Source organism: Urocitellus parryii, chromosome 15, assembly GCF_045843805.1.
Source record: "Urocitellus parryii isolate mUroPar1 chromosome 15, mUroPar1.hap1, whole genome shotgun sequence".
Lineage (NCBI taxonomy): Eukaryota > Metazoa > Chordata > Mammalia > Rodentia > Sciuridae > Urocitellus > Urocitellus parryii.
Window position 1 is genome coordinate 57,242,307 of NC_135545.1, and position 13,693 is coordinate 57,255,999.

At 47.3% G+C, this 13,693-nt stretch overlaps 1 protein-coding gene across 1 annotated transcript in view; it reads left to right on the forward strand.

The window, feature by feature from the left end:
* The window catches only part of Banp (BTG3 associated nuclear protein), a 68,028-nt gene that overhangs the window by 17,438 nt on the left and 36,897 nt on the right, over positions 1-13,693 (forward strand). The window contains exons 2-3 of the mRNA XM_077792834.1: positions 5,690-5,828; positions 10,851-10,942. Coding sequence (XP_077648960.1) covers positions 5,759-5,828; positions 10,851-10,942 — 162 coding nt within the window. The 5' untranslated portion in view covers positions 5,690-5,758. The remainder of the gene's footprint in view (positions 1-5,689; positions 5,829-10,850; positions 10,943-13,693) is intronic.

The following is a 13,693-nucleotide window of genomic DNA, read 5'->3' on the forward strand; positions in this document are numbered from 1 at the left end:
TGCTGCTCTGGAACTCTCCGTTTACGTTTCTTGGTACGTGCAGTTAAGTCAGTCTGTTTTGTTCATGACTGCGGTGAATGGCTGTGCCACCCTTGACTTTGCTGTCTGCTGCTGTGGAGCATTTGGGATATTGCTGGGGGCTGGGGGTGCCCTTTTTTCCACGTGTACCCTGGGAGATGGAGGTTCCAAGGAAAAACTGTCTAAGTCTTTATTGAACATTGATCTCAACCCAGCTGTTTTATTATATTAAGACTGGACTATCCCCAGGACTTCTGAGAAATGACACATTTAATTTGCCAAAATGGCAACCACAGGCATTACTCTGTTCCAGTTTTTTTGGGCTCATTGCCTTGGTTTTTCTATTGAAACCTTCACTGTTAACAGAATTTTAAATGACTCTTTATCCTGGCAACAGAATCATTTTGAGAAAACAACTTGGATAACAGTGGCGTCCTCATTTGGAGGAGGTTAGGATACAGGGTTTTATGGTGAGTTCACAGTATTTTCTTAAGCCACTTGCAGAACTTTTAGAAACCAGGGTAAAGCTTGCATTGGTCATTTCAAAAAGGTTTCCCCTGGCCCAACAGGTATTTAACATGGAATGTGTGGACCCAGGCCCATCCGTGAATGTGATTCCAGGACTAACATTGTTTAAATAGGTTTTTTTCTTTTGTTCTTTCTTTTTTCTTTGCACATGCTAGGTAAGTGCTCCACCACTGAGATATATCCCAAACTCTTTTTTTTTTTTAAAGTTTTATTTTGAGATAGTGTTTGACTAAGTTGCCTAGAATAACCTTGAATGTATATCCTCTTGCCTTAGCCTCCAGAATAACTGGGATTATAGGTGTGTACTACCAGGCCTGGTTTAAAATCACAGGCTGGTTATTCTAATTTCTTATGAGGATGTCCTGGGGCAGAGAGCCTAGGACAGTGGGCAGTCCTGTGAATGTGAGGGCCCGAGCTCCTCCTTGCGGCTTCCCCACCCTTCAGCTCTTTTGTCCTATCCTCATCCCAGGCCTGGAAACCAGCTGAACAGGGTAGGGAGAAGTGCCCAGGCCACATGCCAGTTCTTTTTGAGGTGGTTTCCAGAGGTTTCTGTCTCTGTGTCCCATGATCAGAGCTTGCTGTAGGGGAGGCTAGAGGTGCATCTGTCTGGTGGCCTTCTGCCCTGCTTAGGGGTCTTCATTGGGGAGCAAGGGGTAGGGCTACTGGGATAGGCAGCCTACAGTTGTGGTATTTGTGTAGCCTCTAGAACTTGGTAAAACTTTGCCTGTCTTTTGTGCTTTTTCTCAGAAAAGAGTTTATATTGTCTTTTAAAACATTAAACATTAAAAAAATATTTTGAAAGCAGCCTGTGACCCTAAAATGTCTTAAATCACCAATGCAGCATTTGGTGGGGTGGCATTATCTGACTGAGGACTGCTGCCTTCATTAAGAAGTGTAGTTTATCCCTTAGCTAGTCTTGGCTTTGCTGCTTCGGTTGGAAGAGAAGACAGGATTTATGGCATGTGAGGTATGAATCCTCAATGTGACTGCCAGGCAACCTTCCCTCAAGTCCTGTCATGGGTTAGCACCATCACACACTGGGCCTGGAGGCTCACCTGGGTCAAGCAGGGTGGCCGCTGTCTGACCCCAGTACCTGGAGCTGGTTACCGGGTAGATGGCCGAAGACAGTCCCAGCGCTGGCTTTGGGCACTGCAGTTTGGAGACTACCATGGTATCTCTTGGGTGGCCTTTGTCACACCTGTGGAGAGATGATGTTTCGTTTGTGTTGTGCGTTACTAGGCACACAGAAGGCTGAGGATGCCACTTGATGACGTCCTGTGAACTCTGAGTAGGTTTGTGACCTTTTTTCTATTGCCATGAAGGAAGGAAATTAGCTCTTTGGCCTGTGTGCAACAAATATTGTTTCCTAGTTTGTTTGAATTTTCCCTTTTAAAATGTCCTTTTTATTGAGTATGATGCAGACATAGAAATCAGAAGAGGGACGGTGGACTAGGACGCCTCCTAGGCCGCGCATACCCCCATTACTACCCAGGCCAGGAGCGTGTGGCCGGCCACCCTTGCTCTTGGCATGCCCTTGCTTCTGTGGGACAGCACCTGTCTTTAGAGCTCCACTACCCAGGTTTTTACTCTTCAGTCCTGTAGTTTTGTCTGTTTTTGTTTAATGTTTGAAGTCTCCTTTAATTTCTGCACGCCTCTTATTATGGTGGGATCTAAAACGTCCCCCAAAGGCTCAAGTGTGGAAGGCTTGGTCCTCAGTGCTGACATGTTCAGGTTAGCCTCTTGGAAAGTGATTGGATCATGAGGGCCCTTATCTTATCAATGGTTCAATCCTTTGATGGATTAATAATTGATGGCTTTGATGGGAGGTGGTGGAGACTATAGGGGCTGGGATCTTGTTGGAGGAAGTAAGTCATTGAGGCTGTGTCCTGGAAGAGTGCATCTGCTTCTTGCTCTCTGCTTCCTGGCCACTGTGGGCAGGGCAACCTGCCTCCCTTCCCCCTTCCACCATGATGTTCTGCCTGCCTCAGGCCCAGAGCAATGCAGCCAGCTGACCGTGGGCTGGACCTCTGAAACTGAGAGCCAGAATAGACCTGTCCTCCCCTGAGTTGCTTTTAGGGGTTTGTCACAGCAGTGAAAAGCTGACCAGTGCATCCCTGGTACTCCCCACCCCAGTACCGCTCAGCTGTGGTTTAATGGTTATTTGTGGCATGCCCCCAGTCTGGGTTTGCTTTGCTGTCTGAATCTCTGCAGTGTTGTTCAGCAAGTTCTCCGGACCTCTCCATTTCCTGTGAGGGGTAGCATGGCTGTTCCACCACTTGCCCTGGGTCACTTCTAGAACGCCATGTAAACTACTTTGTTGAGCTGAGTGCGATGACACACACCTGTAGTCCCAGTGGCTCAGGAGACTGAGGCAGGAGGATCGTGAGTTCAAAGTGAGCAAAAGTGAGGCACTAAGTAACTCAGTGAGACTCTGTCTCTAAATAATATACAAATAGGGCTGGGGATAAGGCTCAGTGGCCGAGTGCCTGGAGTTCAATCCCTGGTACTCCCACCAAAAAAAAAAAGGTCCTTTGTTGAAAATGCATCAGTGCTCCATCGTGCCGAGCACCCTGGCTAGCAGCATAGCACACCAAGAGCAGTGGGAACCTTTAGGGTATACACCTTGGCTGCCCACCATCAGCAAAAAGTCAGGAAAGACCAGTGTTTGAGTGTGGTTCCTACTGCGTGTGTGTGAGAACCATCAGAAAGTTAAAAACAGTGAGTGAAACCGCTATAACTTGGAGCAGTCTCTTTAGAACTGCACAAGGGGCTGGGCTCAGTGGTACAGCGCTTGCCTTGCAGGTGTGAGGCCCTAGGTTCGATCCTTAGCACCACATAAAAATAAATAAATGAAGATATTGTGTCCATCTACAACTAAAAAAATAAAAAACAAAATGTTTAAAAAAAAAAAAGCTGCAGGAGGTTACTGAGAGCCAGTGTTCTGTATGGTGAGCTTCCACCTGGGCAGTGGTGTATTCCTCACTAATAAGGCAAATGATGTTGGTTTTCTTTTTTGATAGTACCAGCCCTGCCTTTCCAGGGTCCAGATTCCCAGATTATTAGGAATTGGAAAATTATGACGATTTCTTCTTCTTCATTTCTCTGCTGTGATAATTCTGTTCAGAGGAGTGACACAATTTGTATAGGAAAACAGGATAAACGCTTGATATATTATTACTATTTTTTAAAAAAAATATGCTTAGTTCCCCAGTACCCTCCAAATTAATGAATTTAAAAATATTTCTATTTAACCCCATTGCAACTATCGTCCTTATTGATGGTCAATTTGTTCCCCCTTTGAGGAGGACTGGCTTCTTCTCGTTGGCCCCTGAGTCTTTCTGACACAACTCTGTGGTCTTTCTTTAGATCGGACATTGCAGGATGTTCTAGGCTCAGCTTGTGTATCACTTGCCTCAGACTTGGAATCAGACATGTCTCCATGTCTCCTTAGGGGAGAGACGGCTTTTGGCACCATGACCTGGGCTCCAGGGGTGCAGGTGGTCACCTGTTGATTGCCGTTTCTGTACTTCTGTGGTAGACAGAGGTGGGGTGTATATGAATGTGCATGGAGGTTGGTGCTTGGATTTCAGTTCTTAGCCCCCAGGTGTTTCCTTGACTCGTATCACTGTACCTGCTTCTCCAGGCTCTGAAGGACATTAGGATGATAATAGCTCTCATTTGTACACTGAGCATTCCCAGAAGGGACTGTAAACACTGCTGCTCAATATGATTGCTGAAATTGCTACAGTTGGGTATGGGCTTCCCATTTTTCTCCCATTTAGGTGTTCCGCTCTGCCGTGTTGGGAGCAGGTGTCGTCCACGCTGTGCTGTCTCCTTTGTGGGGTTTGTCTGGGCCTACCCTGCGTGTGGGTCCAGAGCTCACCACTGACCTCCTGTGCGTCTCTTCCAGGGGTTGAGTCCTGAAGTTGTTTTTAGCATGTTCTTCAGGAAGTGCTCATGGGATGCTACCTACTGAGTGCAGCATGTTGGTCACAGCTTGTTCCTTTATGCTTGAGAGTGATCTTGTCTGGTGTAGAATTCTTAGCTCATTTCCTTTCCTTTAGTATTGTAAATATGTTAGTTCATTCTCTTCTGTTCTGATGTAAGCATCTAATTTTCTTACCGTTACTAAGTCATTTAGCCTTTTGCCTGGATGTGTAAAGAAATTTTTGAATAGCATTTTTACATTTTTATTAGAATGTATCCCCCACCTTAGTGATTTAACCCCCGCCCCCGCAACGGCTTTTGGGAGAGTTTTCTTTTTTTCTGTTGCTGTTTCTGGGAGTTGATGGGGCCTTATATTTTTCTATCACTGAGCCACCCCTGGCCCAGGAGAGTTTTCTTGTATTGCATTTTTAGTATTTCATTTGATGGCTTTGTTTTCGCCTGTAGAGTCTCCTCTTAAATGCATGTTGGGTCTTTTGTTTACTCTCTTCTGTGCTACCTTTTCTTAAAACCTTTTCATCTATTTCTCTTCTTTACATTCTTAAAATTTTATTCATTTCTCTCCTTTTTGTATTTGTATTCTATTGTGTTATTTGCTCAGGTTCCTTCTAATCTAGACTTTCTGAAATTACTTTTTTAGATTTGAGTTGATAGACTGTACTTGGGATAATGTGGCCTCATTTCTGTTTTTGGAAAACAAAGTCTCTTGAGGCCTAATCCCAGTGCCATGTGGTGTGGGAGCAGGCATGGAGGGTCTGCTTAGGAGACATTCTGGACATGGGACCAGAGGTCACATTGGAGACCAGTGGTGCTGTGCAGCTCGGACACTGTCTTTCTGGGGTGTGGCAGTCAGAGCAGACTGAGGCCTGTAGGGAGCAGGTAAGGGCAGGAGGTTGCAGGAGGCAGGTGGGGTGAGGTTCCCCAAACCCACAGTAGGAAGCTGGCTTTGAAGGTGACCACAGAGTGGAGTGGGAAAGTGAGGCTGTTCAGTGGGGTTGGGCCTGCCCTTGAGAAGAGAGCCCGAGTGGTGCTGCCAAGCTGGGTCTATATCAGAGTGGGCCCTGCGTGGTCCGGGCAGGAGGCATCCTGTAGTTCAGACCCACAGTACGGAGCTCCCCAGCACATGTGGTGGGAGTTTGTTGGCTCACACGTCATACTCGTTAATGTTCCTCTCTGCTTTCTTGGTTTTGTTTTGTAGGTGACAGACACCCAGCGCCCTGTGAGCTGGACCCCTGCTTGTGGGCCGGCCTCTCTCTGCTCCTTCTGGATGATGTCAGAACAGGACCTAGCGGATGTGGTTCAAATCGCAGTGGAAGACCTGAGTCCTGATCATCCAGGTACAGAGCTGTGGGACAGTAGGTGAAAAATTATTTTCTTTATTCCAGTAGTTTTCTTTCTTTTAAATTAAGCAGAGGCAACAGTGATGCATGCTGCATATGAGAATTCAAGTCATGGGGGCTGGGGCTGGGGCTGGGGCTGAGGCTCAGGCTGAGGCTCAGCGGTAGAGCGCTCACCTAGCACGTGTGAGGCACTGGGTTCAATCCTCAGCACCACATAAAAATAAATAAATAAAATAAAGATATTGTGTCCAACTACAACTTAAAAAAAAATAAATAAAAATAAAAAAAGAGAGAATTCAAGTCATGGTGGGTGAACAGTCAACCCTCCTTGACTCACTTGACCACCCTGGCCCCCAAGTCCCTTCCCAGATGTGCAGCTGCCCAGCACCTGCCCTCTCTGCACATCCTGCCACCTGCGTGCACTCTCTGACAGGCATGTGGGTCCACCATGCGAGCCTGTGGCTCTTGTGTTCCACACCTTTCTATCTCCAACTTGCCCTGGGTAGAGGCTGATAGTTTGAGCGACTATGGAAGCTGTGTGTTGGTGAGGGTGAGTGAGGCTGGTTCTTCTTTTATCAGCCACGTGGTGTTCTATGTGTGGACATCCCCTGGTGTGTTGAGCTCTACCCTCTGGAGGGCCATTCCATGCTACTTGCTGCTTTTCTTTTGTGTACAGTCATGTAGGGAAGAACCCTGCACCTATGTCTTAGCAAATGTTTTTGTAGGGTAAGTTCCCAGAAGCAGGATCGCTGAATATGTTTAACTTTTTTTTGTTACCAGGTATTGAACCTAAGGGCACTACACCTCCAGCCCTTTTTATTTTTCATTCTGAGAGAGGGTCTTTCTAAGTCTCCCAGACTGGCCTGGAACTTACAGTCCTCCTGCCTCAGCCTCCCGAGTCACTGGGATCACAGAGTATGCCCCTGTGCCTGGCTTGTATATGTTTAGTGCTTTGGTAACACACCGACAGATTTTCCAGAACAGCTTGACTGACTGTGCTGACAGTGCTTGAGCACTACCTTCTTCTTGTCTGCTAAGCAGGCACTTCCTTTATGACACTGTACTGTGAGGCCTCGCATAGAGGTGACCCTCAGCATTACAGGAGCCTCCTCTGAAGAAACTTTGCCTGTACTTACTCATGCTACAAGAGTTCTTAGTAGGCTGTACAATTGTGTGCTTGCAGCTTGGCTGGGCTCAAAGTGACAAGAACACTATCACTGAGTGTCTTGGTTGCCTGGCCATTCTTCAGGAATGTTAGAACTCAGAGCAGGTTTAGTCTTGTGAGAAAGTATGCTGTCTCACTTACGTGGTGTTGAGGTGTTAGTTGGAGAAACTCCATCTGGAAGTCATTGTAGTATGGAGGAGCTCAAAGAGCAGAGCTGGGGGTGTGAGAGCAGCCGTGGGGTGCTGTTCCCCAGTCATTTGACTCATTACAAGATGCACCATCACTACACCTACCAGTTTTAGAAATGTCCATTCGTACCTGGCAGGTGAATGACTGTTTCTTTAGAAAACACATATACGTACTGCAATGCTGTGAAGAAAAAGGTTCATCACCTGTTTTCAGCAGCTTTGAACATTAAAGTTCCGACAGTTCTGCCTCCCAGGTAATCTTTTTGTAGAATATGCCCAGAGAAGGCTGGGGACCCTTTCATCCTGGTTGTGTCACATTCTTGTTCCTTAAATGATGGGAGGTGTAGTTCCTGGCCTGTTTGTGAAGCTCCTCCTGTGTGCAGAGGCCCTGCTGTCTATCTGTACATGGAGCTTGCCACCTCTGGTCCAGAAGCATGTGCACACACCCTGCAAATGCCCTGCATCCCACGTCTGCATCCAGAGTAGGTTCATGGTTAAGATTCTCCCTCACCAAAAAAATGTGACCCTTGTAGAGCTTAAGACATAGGCACGGGCTGGGGATGTGGCTCAAGCGGTAGCGCGCTCGCCTGGCATGCGTGCGGCCCGGGTTCGATCCTCAGCACCACATACCAACAAAGATGTTGTGTCCGCCGAGAACTAAAAAATAAATATTAAAAAAAAAAAAATTCTCTCTCTCTCTCTCTCCTCTCTCACTCTCTCTTTAAAAAAAAAAAAAAAAAAAAAAAGACATAGGCAGTCCAGTATGAGCCCAGTTGGCAGGCAGGGTGGGCCGAGGCCTGCCCTGGGTGTGGCCAGTGGAGATGCTATGGGCATTGGAACCAGCTGTTGGAAGTGAGGGAGCATGGATGCGTTCATATGGGAATGTGGGGCTAGCCTGAGAGTGTTTGCATTGATTTAACTCACATGCCTTGGCCACACGCGTTCCATTAACTTCCTTGAAACTAGGAAATGCAATCTAGAACATTCTCAGGAGTGAGAAGCAACGATCATACTGAAGAGCTTTGTGACTTTTCCATATTACCTTCTTATTACTTTTGAATGCCCCACAGTATATAAATACAAGTTGGATTGATTCGGCATCGGGCATGTGTATTAGTTTTTCTGATGCTGTGTAACATGACCAAAATGTGTGAAAGACAGTCAAGAAAGAAGAAGTAAGAATCTCTCATAGTCCTGGCAGCCTAGCTGCTTTTAGATGGTGTGTATGTTCTCCCAGTTTTTTTTTTTTTCCAGTAATATTCAAGACAAAGATTTCTAGGTTCCTTTGATCTTGCATGTACCTACCACATGTTGTATTTTACCTTTCTGAAAGTATGTAAGATCGTTGATTTCATCAGGCCTGTTGTTCCAGTTGATCCTGATGGCTTTAAAATGAACAAGGAGTCGTTTTGTTTAATACTGAAGGTAATGCATGCATAATTGTAAAGAGCAATGTGTACAAAGATAGCAAAGTACAGTGGAGAAAATAACCGCCACTTGCAGTCCCACTCCTGGTAGAAAGGTCCTGTGGGAACGCTGGCATGTGTACCTCTGTTCTCCAACTAGAACACTGCCTGTGACATACTGGCTTTGCTGACCTTTGCTTACAGCTGTGAGGTACCCCGTGTTACCAAGGGGCATGCATTCATTCTTCATTTCTGTAGTTAAAAAGAAACCAGCTGTGTCACCCCTGACAAGTCTGTGAACCTTTCTGGAATTTAGAAGGTTAAATAAAGATCACCAGGATATCTCCATTCCCCCAGTTCTGGCATTGCTGCCAGTTTTCAAGTGAGAGTAAGGAGGCTTCAGCTAAGGTCCGAAGAACCCTGACTAACCAGGCACTCACCGGCACGGGCTTTCCTTTTTGCTTTGTTAAGTGAGAACTCTGCAAGGCTGGAGTTGTGTGCAGAAACTGAGTGGGTGGCCAGTTCTGGGCTCCATGAGAGCTGGTCCTTGGCTCCAGACCCCTTGCTTCTGCACACTGCCCTGGCCCCAGGCCTGCTGGAGCCCGTGGCACTTGAGTTCTGAGGGGGGTCGTCTGGAGTGCACAGACCTGAAGGCACGGGTGCTCTCCCTGCTGTTGAGGTCTGGGAGGAGTACTCGGCATGTGTAGGGGGCGGTGGGACCGAGAGGCCTGTGCACTGTGTTCTGAACATACCCAGGCAGCGGCCCTGTGCAGAAAGTGCAGGGAGGAGTGGTCTGTTACAGGGGTGGCTCTCTGACTGTTGGGGTCACAGTGTGAATGGCTGTGAGTTCCTGCTCTTCTGGGATTGGCTTTCTAAGCAAGGTGGCATCTGAGGGCTGGACAGGATAGCAGTGGGTGTCTGTGGTCGAGGGGGTTGGTGGTTGGTGGTAGTAGAGAGGTGGTTGGGGTCAGTCAGCGCCACTAGAACGAGGGCCAGTCTGTTCACCCACCTGACTGCACAGTGTGGCTGTGGTCCAAAGAGGGCGGATGGTCTGCAGGCTGCGCACAGGTGGTTCTGTTTGTGAGCTTCAGACTTGTGGCCTTTGGCTGTCAGAAGTGCCACAGTAAGGGCTGGGGTTGTGGCTTGTGGGGGAGTGCTTGCCAGGCACGTGTGAGGCCCTGGGTTGGGTCCTCAGCACCACATATAAATAAATAAAATAAAGGTCCATCGATAACTAAAAAAAGAAGTGCCACAGTAAATATGCTCACATGTATGCATATATGTACTTGTAATGTGTTTGTGGCATGTTGCGTGTATGACATGTGTTCTTACATACTGGCACTCATTTCTATTCAGAGTGCATCAAAGACCGTAACCCAGAGCGCTGTCCCTGTATTGCTGAGATGAGGAGAGGTGCAGACAAAACTGCAATTAGGTGTCCTTGCCCCTTTTTCCTATGAGCACGTGTCACACGTGAACCTGTAGAAAGAGGTCAGAGGAGTACACCAGGGGCGCTGGGGGTTTCCAGCAGCGCCTGCAGTGAAGTGAGCAAGTGCTGTTGGCATAAGGCCCAATAAAATGTGGACTGTGAACTTCCACCTGTAATTGCACAGTGTGAATGCTGAAGATGGAGTAGGTTTGGAAAGAGGACTGGAAGTGTGAGACAGATAGAAATGGGGTTTGCAGAAATGGAGCGGTGGTGGATGGTTTTTGGCCTTTGCCTCTGTGGTTATCTGCAGTACAGTTTGTACTTGATTTTAGATGTGAGGAAGGGTGTTGGGGTGTGGTAGGCCTGGAATTTGGGTTGACTTGCTTAGCCCCAGGGAGGCTGTGATGACCAGTTACTGGTGGGTTGCTCCCGGCTGCAGCCACATTGTAGAGGGGGGCTTCTGCATACGGCAGTGTGTTGAGGCTGAGCCGGTTTTTTGATTTGGAATTATAGATATCTGACAAAACCTTATTTTAAGGTTGGAAAGAAATGTAATTGAATGGTTTTAGCATGTCAGCATTCACACAGGTGCTCAGGGAGCACTGGCTGGGAGGCCTACAGTTGGGTGGCAGGGTCACCACAGGTTAGGATGGACCTGCCTAGGTGTCTTCAGTGTTCTTTGGGCTTAAGGAAGGCTCTGGGTAGTTGCCTGAGACTTTACATTGCACCAGTAAAATGTGAAGCTGTCAGTGCTGTGTACTGTCTTCATGTTAAAAGACCTCTAAAAAACTTTTCATGTTAAAGTGTCTGTGTCCGTCATTGATTTTTCAGTTGTCCTGGAGAATCATGTGGTGACAGATGAAGATGAACCTGCTTTGAAACGCCAGCGGCTAGAAATCAATTGCCAGGATCCCTCTATAAAGGTAAAAATATGCATATCTTTATGTGTATTGTGCCTAAGTGTTTTGTGCCATAATGGGGTGGCTTGAAACAATGGAAGTTTATTCTTTCATACTTCAGGAGGCTAGAAGTTCAAAATCAAGGTGTGGGCAGGGCCCCGCCCCCTTTTCCAGCTCTGGGAGGCTCCATTCTTGCCCACATCACTGCAGCCTCTGTCTAGGGCCCACCGTAATCTAGTCCAGGGAGGTTTCATCAATTTCATTACTTTTGCACAAACCCTTTTCCCAGTGAAGACCTCATTCATGTGTTCTGGGAATTGGGATGTGCTGTTTCTGGGAATCATTATTCAGCCCACTACAGAAGAGCATAAGGCCATTTCTTAGTTGGAGAGAGTAACTGCTGTTAGACTGAGGCATCTTCCTGTGGATCCATAGGCCTGCTTTAGACAGGGGAAGATGACCAGCGCTGTGGCCGTGCTGCCCGTTGGTGACAGATGGCTTTTGTGCCTGTCATTTAAGTCCCAACATCCTGAAGTTGGAATCACTCAAGAAACTGTTTGTGGATCTTTGAATTTGCCTGTTTGGTTCCAGCATTTGCAGCGTCAGAGGCTTGTGTGAACCTCTTTGAGAGCGGTGGATGTGGAAAGTGGTCCTGTTCACACACTGCCTCTACCCATGCTGTGTCTGTGTAGAAGTGCTCCCTTCGTTTTGTTACCAAGGAGTCTGAGCTTAAATGGATGGTTTAGACATACATTCACAGTGAAATTTCTACTTCAGACTGATGAATAGAGAAGCAACACTGTATTATTTTAAAATAAAGGGTCTGGGGTTTAAGTGCAGTTTAATTTGTAACAAAAAACACGTTCATTGTTGATAATGTAGAAATGCTTAAAGTAAAAAGCCACACAGGCCACCTTGGTTCTGGTGTGCCGCAGATAGGCCCTGGACAGGCAGGAGGCCGGGTCGTCCTTGGGCACTGCTGCACACGCATAGGCTGCTGTGCTGCTAAAAGCCCAGGCTGGCCCAGCTAGGGCCCTGGGCTGTTAATGAGAAGTTTTGAGCTGTTTATGGCCACTGTCTCTTCCATGTAAGAGATATATTTAAAAATACTCTTCCGTACTCTTTCTTCATTTTGTTCTTTGGTAAGTAGTTTTATTACTGTGTCGCAGTGATTTTTGCCAAAACCCCAGGCAGAATTATTTATAATTTAGAATTAAAAAAATGTGGCTTTACTATGTTGAAAGAATGGGAGGCAGATATTTGATGTCTTCAAATTATAAAAAAGAGTGGGGTTGCCTTTATCTCAAGGATTCAGCCACAGTTGGTGCCCATGATGATGCCTGTCTCCCCTCACACTGACATTGCTTCCGCATTGGTGATGGCGTGTTGGGGGTGGACCCTGATGCCCATGGCTTATTTCCTCTTGGACACTGCTTTAAGCGCCTGCTCCAGTAGAGAGCAGTTGGCATTGGGGTGGATTTAAACAGTTTCTAGGCCTTTTCCTTTGCACAGTACACTCTTTTTTAGGTAGTGCTGGGGGTTGCACCAGGGCCTTACCCTTGCTAGGCAAGAGCTCTACTACAGCCACAGCCTAGCTCCTGCACAGCGCACTCTTGAGTGGAGTCTTGCAGGGAGTGTGGCTGAGTGGAAGTGAGGTGTGTGGACGGTGGGAGCTCCTCACTTCCTGCACACCTGGGCAGGAGGCAGAGGCACATGCTCTTCAGAGCAGCTCAGCCTGTCAAGGTGCTCTGTCAAGAGTGTTGGTTCGGCGCTGGGGATGTGGCTCAGCGGTAGCGCGCTCACCTGGCGTGCGTGTGACCCGGGTTCGATCCTCAGCACCGTATACCAATAAAGATATTGTGTCTGCCGAGAACTAAGGTAAAAATGTAAAAAAAAAAAAAAAAAAAAAAAAAAAGAGTGTTGGTTCTCGGGGGCTGGGGATGTGGCTCAAGCAGTAGCACGCTCACCTGGCATGTGTGCGGCCCGGGTTCGATCCTCAGCACCACATACAAACAAAGTTGTTGTGTCCACCGAAAACTTAAAAAAAAAAATATTAAAATTCTCTCTCTCTCTCTCTTTAAAAAAAAAAAAAGTTCCAACAGACTGGTCTGTGTATAGTCTAAAAACAGGAGCTTTAAAATATTACCAACTTTAAAAAAAAAAAAAAGAGTGTTGGTTCTCTCCACCCAGGTTTGATATCAGGAGTGTGACACAATGTATGCTACTGCTATACTTTTGGTATTCTGTGATTGCCTCCAGCATGTGGGTCCTTCCACCTACCTGTGCCTCCAGGACCCATGTGCTAGAGGCAATCACTGCTGCTTCCTGGCCTATCTCCTCCCTTCCAGTGTGTCCACTTGGGCACTCAAGCCTTCAGTCACGGCCGACTAGGAGAAGGAAGAGACGAGACCATGTTCTTCCCATTCTTCTCTATTTTCAGTGTTGACCAGTGGGGCCCTGCCACTAACCAGCACCTGAGCTCCAGTTTGGGGATCTCTGTTGCTGGTGGCTCCTAGCAGGGTGGCTGGTGGAGAGTAGAGTCCTCCTGCCTGTCCTGTGTCTATCCTTTCTGGATGTGGAGCCCTGCAAGGTGGTGCTGACTCAAGACATGTGGTGCTGCTTGTGCTGGCCACCAGGTGGCAGGCTTGCCGTTCCAAAATTCCACAGGAAGGTGGCGACTGGACTCACATCAGAGCACACTGCATCAGTCATCTTTTCAGGGCAGCTGGCATGATATGGGTATGCAGGGCTTGTGGTTTTTGGACCTTTCGGATG